This window comes from Leptinotarsa decemlineata, unplaced genomic scaffold (assembly GCF_025532065.1).
Source record: "Leptinotarsa decemlineata unplaced genomic scaffold, Ldec_3_MD MMD2_tig00000882_RagTag_RagTag, whole genome shotgun sequence".
Classification (NCBI taxonomy): Eukaryota; Metazoa; Arthropoda; class Insecta; order Coleoptera; family Chrysomelidae; genus Leptinotarsa; species Leptinotarsa decemlineata.
Genome location: NW_027412556.1, coordinates 12,205,061 through 12,227,324, shown reverse-complemented (window position 1 = coordinate 12,227,324; position 22,264 = coordinate 12,205,061). Strand labels below are relative to the sequence as shown.

General features: G+C 36.4%; 1 protein-coding gene across 2 annotated transcripts in view; it reads left to right on the top strand.

Moving 5' to 3' along the window:
- LOC111514866 (adenylate cyclase type 6) overlaps window positions 1-22,264 on the top strand; it is a 426,206-nt gene that overhangs the window by 341,151 nt on the left and 62,791 nt on the right. For both annotated transcript variants that reach the window (XM_074175026.1, XM_074175025.1), the window contains 4 exons: window positions 606-698; window positions 2,297-2,443; window positions 11,825-11,983; window positions 19,936-20,077. In XM_074175026.1, coding sequence (XP_074031127.1) covers window positions 606-698; window positions 2,297-2,443; window positions 11,825-11,983; window positions 19,936-20,077 — 541 coding nt within the window. The remainder of the gene's footprint in view (window positions 1-605; window positions 699-2,296; window positions 2,444-11,824; window positions 11,984-19,935; window positions 20,078-22,264) is intronic.

The following is a 22,264-nucleotide window of genomic DNA, read 5'->3' as shown; positions in this document are numbered from 1 at the left end:
ACTGAATAATTCGCCATTATTGAATCTGTTTATTTTTAAGTGAAAAAATTTTAGTATATTCACGGTATTCCAAAAATTTCATTTATTCCCATAATCAATGAAATCATAGCTGACCTACTCAGGTAGATTCATTCATTAGAAAGTAGGCATACAAGTAAGTGATATGTTAGGGTATGAAATAGTTGAGAAAGCTATTGTATAGCGAAACACGTGTCGCGGTTTTTGTAAAACCCTTCATAGTGAAAATCATACAATAAACTCTAATAATCAGTTTCAATATGGATTTTCATCAAGTATCGGCCAGTTCTATTCAATTATTTATGTTTTTTTCATCGTTATTAACTATTGAGACAGTGAATGTTTTTTGTATTCTTGATGTTATTAGTGGATGCTTTATTGGATTTTACTTGTTTGTATTCCAAATTCAAATGAGTGAATAAATATTTTTATCCCAATCATTCAGACTCTCCTTTATTGAACCAAGTTTCTTGTCGAATAATTCAGAAACATGAAAACTCCAGCATCAAAGGGTGAAAAACATATAATACATCCGTGTCTTTCCACTTGAAAATCGCATCAAAATTCAATTTTCTCTTTTATTTCAGCATTCTTTTTGCCGACATATGCGGGTTCACCACTCTTTCTGATCAATGTACGGCAGAAGAACTTGTCCGCATCCTGAATGAACTCTTTGCTCGGTAAGTAAATATTTTTAAGTAGTACGGGTGAGTGCTATCATTTTTCATTCGGTCAGGGAAATTTTGAATCAGTTTATAAACTGGATTCAAGTTTACCAATGGGCTCATCCCTAAGTCCACTTTCAGCAGACAATTTATGAACCTGAGTAAAAAAACATATTCATTTCACTAACTTTCTTCGAAAGCTTCTGATAATTCCTCTTCCATTTTCTCTGTTTCACTATCACTGTCGTCATTCAAATCAACAATGAATTTATTTCCACCATTAACATGGAAGTGTTCAATCTCCATATAGCCTTTTTCAACTAAAATTACTTTTTAAATCCTTTTCTGCCAGTCTTCTTTGGTAATATTAGATACTTCTTTTTTAATTAGCTCTATTACCTTCTTATCGAATTTTGGAAAATTATTTTTACGCCTGATGCTTTGTGTCGATTTTCCTCAAATCAACTCGATGGGATTGAAAACACAAAAATAGGGGGGAAGTCTCAGTATGGTGTATCCATACTTCTCAGCAATACTCTCAAGGGCATACACTTTTTCATATGTTTTTGTCTGTAAAACTTCAAGTTGTTGGTTTTTGGTATAGTAATCTTCAAAATATAAATTGTTAAAAAACTTTGTATTTCATCTTTCCTCGAATTTTTATTCGGTACTTTGTTGAGCTGTCGCGAATGATAGGAAGCGTTGTCAAGAACTTTTACACTATTCGTATCCAAATTTGGGATCAATATGTTTTCAAACCATTCCTCAAAAATATTAGCTTCCATGTTCTTATGATAGTCAACATTACTGTCTTCAAGTTTTTTCCACATTATTTCAAAAAATTCGAAACCCATCCTTTACTTCCTTCGCAATGCACAATGATTAGTCGCAATTCTTTGTTTGTAGGCATGTTATGCGTACACATTCTCGAATCATCAGTCCACCCGTTCGTAACTGTGCCGTGAGTGTCATACCAAGTTTCGTCCAAATAGAAAATGTTCCTAAGTGATTTAACTATTAACTATTAACTATTCTTCTGCTTTCCATAACTGCTTCACGTTTGTTTATCATTTCAAATCTAAATCGTAGTTTTCTTATCCGGTTCTGAAGAATTTTGTCACCGCAGCTCATGTTATGGCTTAATGAAAGACATAGGGTATTCATCATCAATTCTGATTGCCATGACCACCGCACAATAAAATCAAACTATATGAAAACTTCTATTATGAGGAAATTGGTGAATTCATTATTATCCACTGAAATAACAATTTATAATAAACTGACCGAATTGGTACTTGAATAACATTAAATTTGCCAGTGGATTCGGGAAAACTGTATCAAAGTGCAATATTGAAGACCCATTTCGCTACATAGTAGATCCATCAGAATGGAAATTGTATAATTATTATCCTGGATAGTGTTATCAATGTTTATCTAGTATAAGTCAATGTATTCATATGTTACTAGTATATCTATCGAAGTCAAATAATACATTTAATAATCCTGAATTTCCTCTGCTGCTACTACGTAATATTTTTTCAAAGTTATTGTTACACACTATTTTTTATCCTCTCAAGACTTATTGGAAAAACCACCCATTCATTTTATTTCAGATTCGACAGGCTGGCAGCTGAACACCACTGCCTCCGGATTAAGCTATTGGGCGACTGCTACTATTGCGTTTCCGGCTTACCGGAAGCGAGGCCCGACCACGCTCATTGCACCGTTGAAATGGGATTGGACATGATCGATGCCATTGCGTAAGTAATTCGCTTTATAAACTCGATTCGATGTGTTTTGTTCCAAACATTTCTTATATCTCATTCAACCATTTACTGATAACTACTTTTTAGGAAAAAAATTGTTTTGATTTTCTACTTCTTTCCTTAAAACTAATCTCCCTCAGAAATATATACCCATTCAAACAAGGTATTAGTGTTCTTTACTGTTTTTGGAAAATAAACGAAGCGAAATCAATTGAGAATCTGCTGAAGGGCAATGTGATAAGTTCATTCCGAAAAGTGGTTGCGTAATATAAATCACTCAAGGGTTCTATTAGTCTGTTATTCGCTAACTGAATGGAATCCCAACGGTGGATCAATTCTAGGGTGAGCTATCAGCTGTCTCTACGGAACCTTCAAGATCCCGGGTACCCTCTCGCCGTAGCATCGACTTGTCACGGTAATGCGGGGCTCTGCCGTGATTGACCTTCTTTCCCAAGCTACTCGTGGGACTTTTATGGACAGAGTAAACTTGAAAATTATCTCTGATGCTGAGTCTACAGAGGAGATGGATGTCGAGCTTACGACTTCAGCTGACCTCCCTGCGAATTTAGTTCAGGAGCGAGTCTACACTGATCTCCATGTAGATTAAATTCAGGAGCGACTCTTCAGAGGAGATATATGTCGAGTATACGACTCCAACTGACCTTCCTGTGAATTTAGTTCAGGAGCGAGTCTACAGAGGAGATGGATGTCGAGCTTACGACTCCAACTGACCTACCTGTATATTTAGATCAGGAGCGAGTCTACTGAAGAGATGGATGTCAAGTTTAAGACTCCAACTGACTTTCCTGTAAATTTAGTTCAGGAGCGAGAGCTTCTCAACTCTTCAACTTCCAATCCAATAACTGAACCTAAAAAGGTTAGGTGGTGCAGCCAGGAAACGACTGAGTCGTCTCCTCAAGAGCGGAGTACCTTATGGAACCGCCTTGCACCAAATTCTTGAGCGGCGTACGCAGAATCTGTCTCAGGTGGAGGAACAACCCCCTTTGAGCAGGTTGGCAAATGTTTGAGCTCAACTGATGATTCTCCAAAACCAGAGGCGACAAGGCCCTGCTCGGTTGAATCTAAGGCATCGTCAGGTGTAGCTGACATGCAAAAACCCTCATATGGGAAGGTTGTCGTGGGTATCAAGGTGGGAATCTTGCACATTGACTATCCGGCCAGTAACGATGAAAAATCAGACCGTACCTGCCCGCTGGGGACAGAATCAGGTTTTTAAAGTTCGGCAGAGCCTTACTCTTACCATGTGACCTGAAAGACCACTCGCCATACAAACTAATCAACTTCGTTAAGAAGCTGTGTTTATTTGGTCGAGTGTGAATAGGCGTGAGCCACAATAAACCCTTGCGGGTTGCGGTAGAGGGTCGAATAGACCCACTCACTTTGGACCTATCATAACCTATTAGTCAGTAACCTGTCGTAATCATAAATGTTCCCCAGAAATCTATTGAAAAAAAACATTCCATACTCAGCATCATTTAGTAGTCGACGTTTCAAAAACATTTTTTTCTGTTTTCAAAACCTAAAATTTATTTGGAAACTTTCACCTTAATGGGGAATAACTGTATTACTCTCGATATACGTCAAAAGAATGAAATGTACAGATGTCATATGGGATAACTATAGGGTCTTCCAACAGAGACATCCAAAATTTGACAATTGATAACGGCCATCTTCTTGAAGCTATATCAGTCAAATTAGTTGTCATTTATTCAGTGCAGATAAAAAAACTGTTTTATCAAAATGGGTGTTCTGTTCGAGCAACGTACCGCGCGCTTCGCCAATTTTACGGTCGCCATGTGGTGGATTAATTTGAGTCCACTGGTTCAGTGAACGATTTACTAACATCCGTACGTCGACGAAACGCACTATCTGCTGATAACTTCGCCGCTATCTGTGAGAGTGTGCAGGAGAATCAAGGCAGTAGATTTCGCGTCAATTACAAGAAGTCAATCTTTCGCAGACCACAACTTGGCGAATTTTGCGTCTTGATTTTGGCCTGTAGCGATAAAAATTCAACTAACCCAGGAGTATTCTTAAGCAAACTTCATATACGACAAATTATTGACTAACTGTACTTGTCAGTGGTTTATATTACGTAGTAACTTTTCGAAGGAATCTTTTTAGTTTACCCTGTATCATATTTCAGAAGATTCTCTTTTGGTTTAGCTTTGTGGAAGGTTACATATCCGAAAAAACAGTGAGAAATATTGAGTTCTCCACAAAAAATGTCTTTCGAAGAATAAGGTATTAGTGATCTTGAGATGTACATGAAAGAGTATTTCTCAAAATTCAATATTGATTTATGAATTTACAACCACATTGGAAACATCCTGTAGTGCTGAACGTAAAACCTTCACTAGGGGAATTTTCCTCGTTATTATATGCCTTTGGGAGGGTAGATAAAGGATCACCTGTGGGAAATGAATCGAAACAATTTCAGGCGAACCACACAGCAATATACACAGCAAAACTACCAGAAATCTCTCGGGGTAGAGAAACTGGGATTGTTGTTGAAAAATACAAGTAATGGTAGTAGATGTTGGCCGATGATATTGAATCTTTCTGCTCGTTTTTCATTTATATTGCGGGATATTGCGATTTGTTGGTCGGGCGAGGAAGAAAATACGCAAAAAGGTCATGAATTGGTAGTCAAGGCTCAGGTCAACTGTCTTTTCAAAATCATTGAAAGTGTGAAAGTTGAAGGGGAGTTTTTATGTTAAAATTCATATTGATTTTCCGAATAGACGCTGTTCATGTTTGAATATTTTATTTTTCTATTGATGCTTCACAATGTGCCACTTCTCTCATCGCTTTCATACGTTTAAAACGAAAGATTTCTCACGCAGGGAGAAATATCCGCCACAGTGAGAAATTATTTCTCTTTGTTATCACGATAACCCAAGTCAGTCATGAATTGGTACATGTCAGATTGATATGACACGTTCTCCATGTTGGCAACGCTATGCCGACGATTCGCGTGCAATATCCAAGTAGCTCATTGTCGGCGTTTCCATAACAACAAAACCGAAGCACAGCATAATTATTGCTGTCAACTTACCCAACAAAAATAGTTTTATTGTTGATTGTTATAGTATAAACAGTTCAGATTCATTTAATATTGAATATAATGGAATACGAAGATTAGGAGTTGAAAAATACACCTCCAGAAATTGTTTAGAAAGCAATAGATGTTTGCAATAATTTGCTACCAAGCACATCAAGAGAAACATATGAAATCGCTTACAGAAACTTTATGGACTGGAAAATGAAAGCCAAGGTAAATTCTTGTTCCGAAAATACATTGTTAGTTTATTTTGAAGAGTTGGCAAGAAGATTGAAATCATCAAAATTATGGTCTCAGTACTCGATGCTGGCAAGTACCTTAATTCTTGAAAACTATGCAACGCAAATCTGAAAAATATGCTCCAAAACAGTCAAAAACGTTAACTTCTGAAGAAATTTAACAATTTTTAAAAGATGCATCTGATGAAAAGTATTTGCTGATAAATAAATTTGGATAAATAAATTTGGCACCATGGCGAAAGAAATAGCAAAATTTATGCAATTATCGAACCATGAATTATATACTGACCACTGTTTCCGAAGGTCATCTGCGACTATTTTAGTTAATGCAGGGGCAGATCTTTTAACTTTAAAACGCCAAGGGGGTTGGAAATCCAGCCATGTTGCTGGATCTTATATCGACAACTCCATAGTTAACAGTTAACAAAATTAAAGTTTCAAATAGTATAGTAGAATCCATTCAGCCTCCAGCGTCATTAGAACCTGAACACAGCAATGCTGTGGATGCTCAGTACGTTTCCCCATTAACTTCAACTTCGACCGCAGCTAAAATTTCAATTACCGATAACATGTTGAAACAAAACGGCCTACCAGGAATTACTTTATAAAATTGTTCAAATATAACTGTTAATTACTATTGAAATAAAATATAAGAATGAGTTAATGACATACAAGTATTGTTATATATGTATTTTAATTTTCAGTACTTGAAAACAACGCAACCGTAGAAAAAGTACAATGTACAATGGGTGAGAAAGTGACATTTCTCACTCGCTTGATTTGCGGGATTCGCCTTCGGCTCGTGCCAACAAACTTCTGCGCTCGTGGGAAATATGTCGTTTTTCTCACTTGTACAATATACTATTTTTGTGGTATTTTCTCCACTGCATATTATAAAACTAAGTCCCTGTCTACGTCTGTCTGAAAACGATAAAATCAAGAACTGTCATACGGTTTTTACCAATTGACGGAGTAATTCATGAGAAATGTTGATATGTTTAATTCATTATTGATTTGTGTAAAACAATACCTGATTGAAGAAGGGCGAATAGATCTCCTCCCACGAAAATGCCATCTTTGGGGTCGACAGAGAACTCCATTCTTGAATATCAAAGATTAACAAGGTTTCCAAAAGCAGTCAGTTGAAAATCCAAGCATCAACATCGACCGCCGATAACAGTTATCACCCGATGACGATTGTGGATACCAACAATCGAAACGTCGTAACGTAACTTGGTTTGGAATCTTTTAATTTTTAATTTTCATTTTTTGTTCATAATATTTTTAATTTTTTGTTTATTTTCAGCTTGTATTAATATTTCAAATTTTAATTTTTTTGGTTGTTGCTTTTGTTATTTATTTTGTTATTTTTTCGGTTATTCTTCTTAATTTCATTTACAGATTCGTTCAGAGATTTCAAATCAATTTATAATATATTAGACCAAGGGTCTCCAAACTACAGCCCCGGGCCAAATCCGGCCCGCCAGTGTCATCAATCCGGCCCGCGACAGCCAATGATTTACTGTCATCAATCTGGCCCACGACAGCCAATGATTACCTTATTGTTGTTACTATTGCTGTGATAAGTTGAAGAAGAAAACACAGAATGATAATTACTCGGTTTTATTTACTTGCAAGGTAAAACTTAACGACAGAAATGATGACAAAGAAAACTTAACTCAAGTATCTAAGTTTAAGGTCATTAATAACTAACAAATAATTGAAATGAATCACAGTCAAACAAAAAAACTAATGAGATTTATGTAATTGTGATTTTCCACCGACAATACTTCGTAGTTGTGGATCAATTTTACTTGTACCAATTATCAAAAGAGATTTAAGATGCTCATCGGTTAATTGAGATCTGTAAACATTATTTGTGTACTTGATCTTGGAAAACGTTTTCTCACACAATAATCGCGAATAAAAATCAACACCTGAGCAGTATCTGACACATCCGTTGACTCATCCAATGCTAGAGAAAACCACTCATGATGTCCGTTTTTGTCAGACAATTGAGATGATATATTTTCTGCGATGTCTTGCACCCTCCGAGCCCCGGTATTTGCTGACAAACTGACACTTTTAAATAAATTTACCTTTTCGGGGCATATTTCTTCGGCTACTGCAATCAAGCATTCTTTTATCATTTCTCCATCGGTGAATGGTTTGCCACGTTTTCCGATTTCAAGAGCCACACGAAAGCTGGCGGGAGTTGCAGACTCTTGTTCAGTATTCGCTTTGGTAAACAAAGATTGCTGCGATTTGAGTCCGCGTTTCAAAGCTTCAAATTTTTCCTTCCGCAAACTTCCTGTATAATTGGAGTAACTTTGAAGATGTTTTGATTCTTAGTGTCGTTTAATGTTATAATATTTGAGAACAGCTATGGGGTTTCATTACAAATTAAACATAGCGCCTTATTACTGGACTCAATCACAAAATAATGAAAGTTTCATTTTTCTTGAAACGTTCTGCATTCACTGTCGAGTTTTCGCTTCTTTTCCATACTAACAAATCACACATAAAAACAATAAGTCAAATCAAAATACTTTTATTGACGGGTATTACTTTATTTCACAATAGACAGTTTCGCTTCCTTCGCCTTTCCTACGCAGACTAACTCGCAGTTGCGCCGCTAGCCTTTTTATATGCAATTATCACTGCCATTGAGGTGATCGGAAAACACTAGCAAGAACCAGAACTTTCTCGAACCAACGCGGTAATTCCAAATATTTAATTACGCCTAATGCCACCTAGCAGGTAGCTGAAAAAGATAGTACATAGTACCACTACTCGCCACTAGATGTCGTTAAGTGTCACAATACACAATAATAATTGAAATGCAAAAAAAGCGTGAGTTTGCTTAGGTCACGCACTTTGCGACTATCCTATTCTAGAAATATAGTTAAGGGCAGAAATTGGCCCTTGGAACAAACTGAAAAAATCATTGTGGCCCGAAGGCTTCAAAGTTTGGAGACCCCTGTATTAGACAATGGAAATCCGAACTGACGAAATACACCACGTAACATTGTCAACCACCTTCAAACAAATGATAAAAATGATTGTTATATTTAAAGACATTTTGTTTCAGACATGTATCCAGAAAAAATTTTAAATTAGCACTTTGGCTCGTTCAACTACCTGTCCTTCCATCTTACCTAGAAACTCCCGATATAGGGTTAAACCCGAAACCGTTTGTATACCCGTTATTCATTTCATTAAAGTGATCAATCACACATGTTTTTCAGTCCATTCAATGAGCTTATTTTCAATTATCATAAGAACGGCTGTGTTTTTTTATTTCGTTTTGCATACAATACCTGCGGGTCTCTTCTTTTTTTAAACCTCCACTTCCAACCAAAGTATATTCATCGTCAAGTTTTAATTGAGTTACAGAATTCTCAAAGTATATCCCCACTGAAGGAATTCCATCCAGTCAATTTACTTCAACTATCTGTATTCCGAAAACGAGTTTGAATTCAATTTATGAAAAGAACTTTTGGACTTCCAAACTGAAACGATTTCTTCAGGGGTGTCATCAAGAACGTGATTCATCGATACATTTTATGTTGTCTATTGAAAACGATGTTTAAACAAACTCTTCAGAGTTTATTTGAACGCGAAAATTAACTCGGGTGGGGAAAATATGAGTTTGAAAACTCGAAATGAAACACTTGTTTTTGAAATAACTGATCTGTTAAAATTTGTTTTTTCGTAAACCATATGTCACTCCTCCTATAAACGACAACCTTTAGGAGTCGAAACTTGTGTCAGCCAAGGATTGAAGAGGTCTAACATTTCAACGTGTGATCATAGCACGGGTTGGACGAAAGTAAATCCTCTTGGGGAAGTACAAAATGAATAAATAAATGCATCTTCTCATTATCAAATATTGAAACTATGTCGAATTTATATACACCACGTAAGATATTCAATCTAGTTTCAAAATGAAAATTTGTTGTTTTTTTTCATGCTGCCAAAGAAAACGGCTTTTCAATGAAATCAATGTTTTCAAAGTAAATACCGCTTAGAAATGAACAGCAAGTGAACATTCCTCAAAAAAAGTCATTCATGTAAAATACGGCTTTACTCTTTTTTTCAACATAATTTTTTGACAAATAGAAGAGCATCGAAGTGACGCTGTCCAGCTAAATACGCCTTCAGATGCAAACATAAATGGTAGTAAATCAGCGCTAGATCAGAACTTTGTGGAGGACGGTCTAATTGATCTCAACCAAACGACATTCCCCATCGTGAACGTTTATGTGTTCTTCGAAGACCCTTACACATTTACGTACCATTACATTACACATATTGTTTTCATCAAAAAATTCAATGATTTGGAAATGAATTTAAGCTGCTTTCAGCTTAAATTCACTGAAAAAACTAAAAACAACACGCACTTCACAGTCGGCGAGATTCTCGATCGGTGGCAGCATATTGAGCATCTACAAAGAAATTCAAACACAGTCACAATTCCTCAAATTGAACTTTTTTGTTTTAATGTTAATAAATTTCAATTATTGAAAGGTGCTATCTACTATATCGATTAACTAGTATTCAAATAATTATTTCTTATTAGTCAGTTGGCTATGGAAGACTGGCAGTGAACAAATCATCGACCTAAAGTCAATGATATTCCATAATTGAAAATCGGAATTCTTTCAGAGTATTTCATTCCTCTTCCCATAAGTTGGAACGAACAACAAAATGTCACTCCATCTAGTGGACGAGCTACTAACCAACTGCATATCCGAAATTTGCCCGATTTCTCTGAATAAGGAAGAGAGCAGTTGTTTTCTGATAGGCGTCCGTCCAGTCAACCTACTGTGTAGGTATATCCGAGTCAGGCTTGAACGTTTGAGGTTCATTTCTTTAGATTTGTTTACTTCCAGTCTTCAAGCATAGCCCACTGACTAATAAGAAAGTTTTTCTTCCTTATTTAGAAGAATCGGGCAAATTTCGGATATACAGTTGGTTAGTAGCTCGTCCACTAGATGGAGTGACATTTTGTTGTTCGCTCCAACTTATAGGAAGAGGAATGAAATACTCTGAAAGAATTCCGATTTTCAATTATGGAATATCATCGACTTTAGGTCGATGGTGACCAGTATCTTGCACTGACGAGTGGCTAATAAGCCCGAAACCAGTCTGCACGTGTGCTCGTTCCAAAATTGAAGGTCGACTCTTTAAGTTGTATTGCCAATTGTATATGCAGGAAAATTTCTGTGAAGATTCCTGCACTGACGCTTGTTGGATATGATCCAACGCCCTACGTGGTATTAGCCAAGGGAGTAGTTGTTTTCTGATAGGCGTCAGTCCATTCAACCTACTGTGTATGTATATCCGGGACTGGCTTAGAACGTTTAAAGTTAATTTCTTCAGATTCAAATAATTCATTTGATTGCCATTTATTTTCCATCTCTGGGTATTATTGATATTCTTGGGATTGTTATTATCATCGATGAATACCATCTACCTCTTCTCTAAATGACACAAAATCTAGGAACAAATCATCTGAAAATCGTATACATGATAGTTCCCTTCGTTATATATTAGGTTACAAAAACAGGAAGGTCCATGTCCAGCTTTGGGATTTTTCAAACACAGTCCCCTTCCGCAAATTTATGAGGCATTATGGCGTATGACATTAATTAACAGATGAAAAATTATTGTGAGACTAAAAATATTAGATTTTGCCACAGAGAGAATCCTCTGATGATACGGCAAGAGAAAATAAACTTTTCATGAAAATAGAATAAACAGCAAAAGAGAAATATCTCAGTCTCGGATAATGAAATTAATGAAACGTGAAGGTCTTTTGGTTAATTCCACTTTCCACAGAGTTCAAAGTGAAATTCCTTCTAACTCTTTCTATTTTTTCTGTACTTAGTGATATCCAAATCGAAAACATCAGTTTTTACGCTTTTGATAATGAATCTGCTATGAAATGCATATGTGTATAAAACTCATTAGCAGGAGAATAAAAAAATGATGAAGATAGTTGTAGGTACAATGTGGTATTGAAATTTGGTATGACGTTTGTTTAAGGTTGGTGAGAGGAGTAATGAACGTCAATGTCAACATGAGAGTGGGAATTCACACAGGTAGGGTACACTGTGGAGTGCTGGGACTCAGAAAATGGCAGTTCGACGTATGGTCGAATGACGTCACACTTGCCAATTACATGGAAAGTGGGGGAATTCCTGGGTGAGTACCTTTTCGAAAATATATTCAATATTCGGCTGTTTAGAAAGTTTTCTCAGTTTTTATGTCATGTGTTTTAATACATTTGTATCTCAATAAATGTTTCCTGGTTTACAGTGCATTTCTGTAATGTCCCCCCCCTTTTAATTTTTGAACGGGTCAACTCAAAAAATTGAAATTTCTGATAATTAAATTATTGCATGAATACTTTATTTTGAAGTGAAACTGACAGATGAAACTTTCAAGATGGCGACTGGGTGCCATCTGGAAAAAAAAATAAAAGGAAAGGGGGGTCTTGTGATACATCATTTTGAAGCTCCTGACGAATACTTCACAACCCTTTTACAAAATGGCAGAACATTTAATAATTTCCTGAAGACAAACACATTAATACCAATATTCCTATAATATTTATATTTTTATCTGCCATATGGCAATTCCAACAATCCGATAAGGTTTGTTGAGCTATTTTTTGTTTATAAAAACTACAAAAAATATCAGTGCGACAATGAACATCATTGTTCAGTTAGAATATTCTCATTCAGTTTTCGGTTTTACTAGTAGAAAGGTATCACGTCAACAATCTCTGAAATGGTCAATTCTCGTCCATCTTATTTACGGTGCGACGCGTAACTTTCACAAGATAAAAAGTATTTTCAATGAACGTTTTCCGAATCGTCCAATATGTAGAAAATATTTGAAAGAATTTCTATCAAAATTCACAACTACCGGTAGTGTATACAACAAAAACTCCCCAAGTCATCCGTCCATTCCGGAAGAATAGCAAGTGCAAATAATTGGTGAGATGATAGTAAATCCTGAACAGTCTACTTATTCCGACGCGAATGTTTGTGAGGTGTCTCCTTCTACTGTGTGACGACTTTTGAAGACGAATAGGTATCATCCATACAAAATTAAAATGGTTCACTAATTAACTGAAGATAATCCTGATCGAAGAACAGAATTCTGCGAAATCATGACAGAAACCATTGCAAGGCATCCTACCTATCTCCACAATATCTGTTTCAGTAACAAATGTACACTTTTTTCAACGGCAATATTCACAGACAAAATTGCCGTTATTGGAGTGACACCAACCCTCACGTTTTCCGGGAAACACGTACCCAATATCCAAAAAAAATTAACGTTTGGTCAGGAATATTGGGGAACCATATTGTAGGACCTCTATTTATTGATCGAAATTCAACAGGGGAACTGTATTTTAATATGGTGAAAACTAATGGTGACCCTCTCATCACTGCAATCGTCAAAGTGAATCCCAATGAATTTGATATGGATATTGTATTCCAAAAAGATGGAGCACCACCATATTACTTCAGACAAGTAAGAAACTATTTGTATACAACTTTTCCGGTCGTTGAATTGGCCGTCTAGGTCCTATAGAACGGCCAGCCCGCTCGCCAGATTGACACCTTTGGACTTTTTTTATGGGGCAAAGGTGTACGAAACTGAACGTGCTTCAATATTGGATATACGGCAGAGAATAATAAATATTTGTATAGATATTGACGAAACTGTGTTCGAAAATGTTCGACGTGAAATATCGGATAGTCTGTTCATATGTCAAGAAGTTCAAAGCCACTTTTTCTAGCATTTTCTGAACTGACCTCAAGCTTATTACCTCATATTATGTAGTTAAATGTCAATGTATTCAGGCAATTATTAATAGTTCCGCCATTTTGTAGCAGTTGAAGATATTGACATTATATTCTGGAGTTGTGGAGCATTTGTCTGGAGCTTCAAAAAGATGTGTCACAAGACCCCCCTCTTCCCATTTAATTTTTTCCCATATGGCGCCCAGTCGCCATCTTGAAATTTTCATCTGTCAATTTCCCTTCAAAATAAAGTATTCATGCATTAATAGTATCATCCCAAATTTCAATTTGTTGAGTTAACCCCTTCAAAAAATAAAGGAGGGGGGGCATTAAAGAAAAGCACTGTATAACCGACAGAATAGTTGGAATACGCAGATGTAGTGAATGAAGTAGAGCTGATAATACGAGTATAAATGTATAGAATGAAATATATAATCAAGTTTGTACAAGGAAGGGAACTAACAAACAGATGAAATAAGATAAAATGTAAATAAAATAATTAATATAATTAATATAATTAATATAATTAACATTCTACACGGACTGTGTAGAATATTCAGTCAAGGAATAATATTCAATGGCTACTAAAACTTCCACGAGTGTGACTAACGTCAGTCTGTCACCAACAAACTCAACATGCTAAACAGCTGAAACTGTGTATATGTGTTCAAAACTAGTGTGCCAACATAAAAAATCGTTAATCGAATGTACATACCCTGCGAAGTTTGAACCTTCACCTCATTTTTTAAACAGACCTCATTGGGGAACGGAAGGTTAAACGGACCCTGCAGGTACAACGTACCAGACTAATAACTTTCAAACTGTTAACGCCATCTATTATCGACTTGCGTCAACTTGACAGTCGACTTTCACTTAAAGTTGGTCAGTGTCCTTGAAGCGGCTGTGCAACGGCACATGTTTTTATCAAGGTAAGTTAATTTTTACGTATTTTAATGTAAAAACTGCAAATTTTGATCTGCCTTCAGATTTATTACGTTAAAGATATCAGGGATATTGTATTATTATATGATATTTATATTTTTTGTTTTACTTAGTTTCAACATTGAATAGACAAGACTCTCCTCAATCTTAACCTCAAAATAATTTATTGTGTACATGCCTACCGAAAAGGCAAAACGGAACGGGCAAAATGGACCACGTGGTCCGTTTTACCTTCAATGCAATTGGTTTGTGATTATACATAGATAATTCTATATTAAAAATAGGTATTTCCATTTCAGATGGTTAACAACTATAAAAGAAAGTCGAACAGACAATATTGGCGTGAGAAGGACATGCTATCGAAAATGAAGCTTCGCGCAAAATAGGGCTTAAAGCGGCCGCCACATTTAATGTTCCAAAGACTACATTAATATGAAGACTTACCAAATATGAAAGCACCAAAGACCTAACTGTAGCTACGGAAAAGAAAATGGGCAGGTATGAGAATATTTTAAATGTCAACAAGAGAGAGAACTAGCATCCTATATGTCAAAAATATGGAAAATCGCTTTTTTGGTTTAACCACAAAGGATCTCAGGCATATCGTATATGAGCTAGTCGAACAAAATAAACTACAACACAATTTCTGCCACGAGATAAAAATGGCTGGAAGAATGTGGCTCGAAAATTTCTTGAAGCGTAACCCTGACTTAAGTCTATGAAAACCAGAACCCACTTCAGCAGCTCGAGCATCTGGATTCAACCAAGTTCAGGTTAAATGGTTTCTCGATTTATTAACAGATATAACAACAAAGTATAAATTGACACCAGATCGAATCTTCAATGTCGATGAAACGGACATGACAACGGTACCAAAAAGTATGCCTCGTATTGTTGATACAAAAGGCATATAGCATATAGCACACTTAAAATATGGAAGACCTGAAAAATCAGCAGTCGCCCATCATATTTTGCAACAAAACCATTCCATAGACTTCAGTTCATTAAGATTATTTAGACTAGTTGACAACAACAGGCAACTAGATGCCTATGAGAGTGTAGAAGTAAGTAAACATAATAATATGAATAACGATGACGGATCAATACCAAATAGCATACTATATAGCTTGTTAAAATAATATTGTTGGGTTTACTGATTACTACATAAGAACACACTGTAAATATATTTAGATATGCAATATTGTGAAATTAATTTTTATATAGCTGAAAATTGTTTTATATTATATAGTTTCGATCACTTGGTGATCGAAACAAGTGTCGAGTTGTTGAAAATAACGATTTGATGTTGGAAAAAACTCCAATAATATTCTTAACTGCTTATAATGCTTTTCGAGCAACTGGCATCTGGCCGTTGAACCCTAACGTGTTCACAGAAGCAGAGTTTTTGTCAGCAGAGACCACTGATATTGAGATGCCAGAATCAACGTCAAGAGATAATGAATCAGGACCACCGATGATTCACCCCGAAGAAGCGCTCATCATCGACGAACCTGAATTATCAGTAACTGCCGAGCATGCAGCTATTCAAATAAATATGACACCACCTCTAGAACCTGGCACATCTAGCAATGAAGGTGTCACTGAGCCATTGTTATCAATGACTGATTTTAACACCGCTGTACCACCGCCATCAGCATTAAGTGATCAGAACATTTCCCAAAATGAATATCTAACCAGCAATGATGAACAACATCCATCTACGAGTACATCCTTTTCTATTGCTCCAAAAGATATCATGGCTATCCCTAGAACATCTGAACGGACTAGACCTAATATTAAGCGAGGAAAGACAGTTGAAATAACATCATCACCCCATCGCGAAGAATTAGAAGCTACTAAAAAAGCACAGGAAACGAAAGAAAACGCAAAGAAGGTATAACAGAATATTTTCAATGGAAAGAAGGGGATAGGAAAACAAACAAACACTCAAAAAGGAAAGGGGAAATCTACAAAGAAGAACTCTAAAAAGAAAAGTAAAGACTCATCTAGCGAAGATAAAGAAGACGTGTGATGTTTCTATTGCTCTCATTTATTTTCTGAATCAACAGAAGGCCGAGTACAGTGCCCCGCATGTTCTTTATGGGCACACTGTAGTTGTGCCGGTGTCAAAGATAATGATGAAGATGTAAGATTTGTTTGCAAAAGGTGTGCAGTTGAATAAATAGTAGATTTTTTTTCGTTCTTATGTTGCCATAGGTCCATTTTGCCTTCATGAGTGGTTCATTTTACCTTCACGTGTAGGCAGAATGGACCAAACCGAGGGTTTTGGAAATCATCCAATATCTTCTATATCTGTGATCCTTAATAATAAGTTTGATTAATAAATGCTCAATTATATAAAAGCAAAGTAAGAAGAATAAAGATTTAATTTTATATGTTACATTGATTTTTCCTCAACTGGTCCGTTATACCTTTTGTTCCCCTATATTGTATTTTATGACGGGACTTCCATGAGGAACTTCAAGGGTTGAAATGAATAATTGAAAATATTTATATTTCTTTGCTGAACATTCTTGAGTCCACTTCGTTTTCTCACCAATGATACTGAAAGCTAAAAAAGTATTTTTATACATGGAACTTTCCACTTTCACCTCTGACACCCGATCGAACAAAACTTCTCGATCAACTCTGAACCGAAGGTTAGAGCTACGAGATACATACCCCAGCAGAAATACTTTTCTCTCGTCAAGCTGACATGAAAAAGAACTCAGCAACTTCACTGGAAATTCTCGGAATTTCAATTCGGATTCCCAGTTCGGAATAAAATAATACGGATCGCCAGAACGATGTCGTAATCATGTCTGAAGTTTGTAGGTGGAAAATTTGACAGTTGATAAATTCACTCAGGAGGGATACCTTGCTTACAGTTCAGAAATCCGTTTTTCGATGTTCATATTGATTGAATTTAAGAAGTTGCAGATCATGACAGCTAAGTAGAATTGAAGTGGATGTTTGAATTGAAAGGGGAATATTTTTTTATGGAGATGGAGAAGTAGGAAGCCAAAACCGTTCTATCCCAAAAATCAATCACTCCTGAAAATATTCCCCTTTCAGTTGAAACAAGATTCCTATGGCTGGGATTCAATCAAATAAGCAAATGAATCTCATTACGTACTGTCATCGATGACATGAGTAGATTCAACTCATTCGTGACATGAAGTCGTAATTTAATGAATGAACGGTGTGCTCCACCTTTTAAGTGTAATATATATTGATGCTGAAGAGGCAATAAGGCAAGTGTCTCATTCCGAAACATCAGATGTGCGCCATTGAGGATGACAGTGTTCCACGTAGGTGAAATTTTATCTCTTTCATTCACTACACCAGGGGTTCCCAACCTTTTTGCACCTGCGTACCACTTGATTTTTTGAGAAATATTGGCGTACCACCAGACCTAACTATTTCAATAAAAGTATAATATTTACTCTTCTAAAAGTGTTCAAAGGCTTTTTTAATTAAATTCCTGAGAAAACTTCATATTTAATGGTTAGATATTTGTTTATTTATAACATGCTTATAATGAAGGAGGAATAAAAAGATTAAAATGGTAATAATTGACAGTTTTATTTATTGCCCATAGGTCTAAAAACATATAAATAAAAAATTAATAAAAAAGTCTGCAAAAATTTAATCATCATACAAAATATACTTTTATAGTCTTTAGTGTGAAACTTGTTGTTGTTTGCCTGTGATTAAAATATCAACATTAGGGGTAATTGAACTTATCTTCACTTTCAAGTTCTCTTCAACACTTATTCTGTTTCTATATTTATTTTGTATATACAAGAGTGCAGAAAATCCACTTTCACACAAGTAACTCGTAACAAATGGCCAATAGCAGAGCTTGCTGGAAGAGCAAATGGTACTCGGTTTTACATCCGATCCAGAAATTAGTTAAAGATTTCTCTTTTAAATAATCTTTCATAGAACTATCTTCTGTAAGGTCGATAAAACTTTCTTTCAGTTCCAATTAATTTGGTGAGGTTCCCGAAAAAGGATTTCTGATCCAGTCCACTTTTGAATAATCTTCAGAGAAATACTTCTTAAGTGTACAATGTGAACAATGATATCTGCAACCACATCTGCCAATGTAGATATTTCATTTTATTCAAAAAATGATGATAGAGTGGGGAATGCAGATAAATTCTCCTTCTGTATTTGTGAACAAAACAGGACCAACTTTCTCTTGAAAGAATTTATTTTGTCACTGGATGTGAAGGTTGTTGTGTTTGGTCCATGAAGTCCCAAGTCAGTTTGTCAAAAATGTCGGCTAGGTAAAACAATCTTGACAACCATTCTTCATCAGCAAACAATTTTTTCATGTCATGATTTTATTCACTTAAAAACACGATCTCAGTTCAAAGAGACGGTTCAAAATTTTCCCGCGAGATAACCACCTCACTTCTGTATGCAGGAGTAAAGTTTTGAACCCATTTCTTCACCCATATCTTCACACATCAAGGAGAATAATCTTGTGTTTAGAGCTCTAGGCTTTATGAAGTTAAGAACTTTCAAAGCATCTGATAGAACGGAGTTAAGATTTTCCGGCATACCTTTAGCAGTTATTGTTTCTCGATGGATGACACAATGCGTACTTTTGCATTCATTTTTGCTGCTAGCTCTGTCAATTTTCCTGGCATAGCTTTTCCCCATCTGTACACAAGCCAATACACTTGGACGAGGGAATGCCTACTTTGAGCACATATTCATCAATTACCTTAAAAATGAGTTCTGCTGTGGTATTTGATTCAAGTAGTTTGCGGAAAAAAAAACTCTTGTATTACCTCTTCATTATAATCAAATCGCACCATGTTTGAACATCAGTGCTTTCGTTAACTTGAACTACAAAATAAGTGCATTCTTGGAGTTTTAAAGCCAGTTATTCTTCAATATTATTAGACATATTGTCAATTCGTCCTTTTACTGTGTTATTTGACAGTGGAATTTTTTTAATTTTTTTGGCTGCCTTTTCTTCTAACACGGCTTGAACCATATCCAGCCGCATATCCGAACGAAATGTTCTTTCAGATAATTTAATTTACAGCCAGTTTTCGAGTATGCCCCCTACTATATGTGAAATCTAATGTATTTTGCAGTACTGATCCCATAACAGATTTCCATATCCTGGCAACCATTATAGGGATAATATATTCTGGTTCGCTAGTTTCTTCATTCCTCAAATTTTTTCACATGGCAAGATTGCGTCTTCCTCCACTTGAAAAAAATGATGAAATTATTATATTAGACGTGGAGAAACGGATTTCGAATCCTAAATTTCATAAAATTCGTGCGATAGAGCGTGATTCTTGTACAAGATGTTGAACTAATCACTGTCTCAAACATGCACCTAATAAACTCTGTCGGTGTCTGTTACAGAAGAGTACACATCACCAAGGAGACGTTGAAATGTCTTGGAAACGATTACGTAGTGGAGCCTGGCAATGGAGGGGAGCGCAATTCCTACCTCAAGGATCACAACATCGACACATACTTGATCGTGGCTCCTTCCTATCGAGGGGTGAGTATTAGTCAACGAGCTAGGGAACAGCTTGTTCATTTATTGTTGTTACACTATTCTACACTATTAGTACAATTGCTGGTATCACGTATAGTATATGTTCGTGGGGCACATGAATGAAAAGTACCAACACTTCTGGGCAATAATCTAGACTCTAGAAACACAAAAGTTAGTAATAGTTGAGAGCAATATTATTGAATATTGTAAAGGTAGGTTAGGTTAGGTTGGGTTAGGTTAGGTGCCATCAAGTTTCAACAACATATATTTCAAATAGGACCTTTGAACGGCCTTTCATTGACTATTGTGGACCAAACTGTAGGAACTTCACAAAATAGAAGCATATTGGATATATTCTGAGATCGAACGAGTGTGTGAAACAATAATTTGAGTATTACTGGAGTTTTTCCTCAACACCAAACCGTTATTTCAACACCTCGACAATTCCCACAAGTTGATAATTTGAGTGATGGAGTGCCTTTGAAATTTCGAGTATTTCCAACTAGTAATCCATACAAGCGATAAGCTGTGGTGAGACAGTTGTTAATATGTTTATCAAACGAAAGGGATGGATCGAATATCACAACTAGATCAGTTAAGATATCAGGATGCTCCAAAATGTGATTGTCTGTGGTGTAGTTGAGGGTTAGTTTTCGATCAATAAAACCTTATGTTACATTTGGGAATGTTATTTGGTCATCATGTGGCAACAATCTCAAACTTAAGGCGACATCATGTTTCGTAGTTTCAAGTCATCTGCATACAATGTTATTAACTGATCTGACCCCTGCGGTACACTGAGGTGGCTAAGTATTTGAAAGACTGCCTGGACAAACTGCCAACGATTTTGATTGATTGAATTTGTTCTTATTCGATTGATGACCTATTCATTTTGTAGAAATTTATATTGAATATAAAATAAAGGGAATAACTATTGTCTGTCTAAGTTCTACTAAGTTCATTATTTATTACGACCGGTTCCGGTTTATGAGACCACTTTCAAGTAACTAATACATCACGTCAGAGCAGATAGTTGTTGGTTCACAGATGGATCAAAAACACGGAGACCCAGGACAGAGATATCAACCTGCCCTAAGAACCTATGTGACACTATTTCAATCGGAAATTTACGCTATTGAATTGTGTACGGAGAGATTGGAAGAATCCAACCTCATACACAAGTAATTAAAATATTCTTGGACAGTCAAGTAGCCTTGGAAGCTCTTGGCTTCTACCGAGCATCGTTTAAATTGGTATCAAATTGCCAAAAACGACTCTCCTCGATAGGAAGGCTTAACAGATTGTCTCTGGTCTAGATTCCTGGCCATACTGGCCTGTAAGGCAATGAGGCTGCTGACTCCCTTGCGAAGGAGGGCATTGCAAGCAGCTTCATCGGACCAGAACCTATCATTGGCATCGCTTTAAGCTTTGCCAAACAAAGATTGAACACCTGGATGGCAAGAAGATTTATGGACTTCTGGAGAATCTTCCAGTATTGGCTCACTCCAAGGCGTTCATTCTCCCTACGAAGATTGAAACCAAACAGTTGTTGGACTACAGTAAGGATGAACTACGATGTACAACAGGCCTTCTCACAGGTCACTGTCATTTGAATCATCCTATACAGAGACTCGGACTGTCGGAAGACAATGTGTGTTGCCTCTGTTTGGAAAATGATGAAACAGCAAAGCACATACTTTGTGCTTGCTGAGAGACCGAATCAGGTTTTTGGAGTTCGGCAAAGCCGAAATTTCGAGAGCACAAAATGACTAGCAAGCAATGAAAAATTGACTCAGTAGTATGAACAAGAAAGACGACGCGCGAAGATTACCAGCAACATGGAGATCCATCTTACCACTTCAAAAGATTAAACAGATCGCATAACCCCAAAAGCAAAATTCAGCATATGATAATTCAGATATAATGACAAAGGCAGGCGGGACAGCACCGGTAATCGGACCGACACAGGTAATCGGGCCAACACAGGTAATCATGCCGGCACAGGTAATCGGGCCAACACAGGCAGTGGGAGCAACCCAGGTGAATGATAATATATGTCATATAGCAAATTTCAGATTCATTGTGGCATTGGCCGCGGTGGTAGTGCGCCCGACTCACGATCGGAAGGCCGTGGATTCGATTCCGCCACGACCATATATTTTTGTCGAGAGAATTTATCTGGTTGAAGCT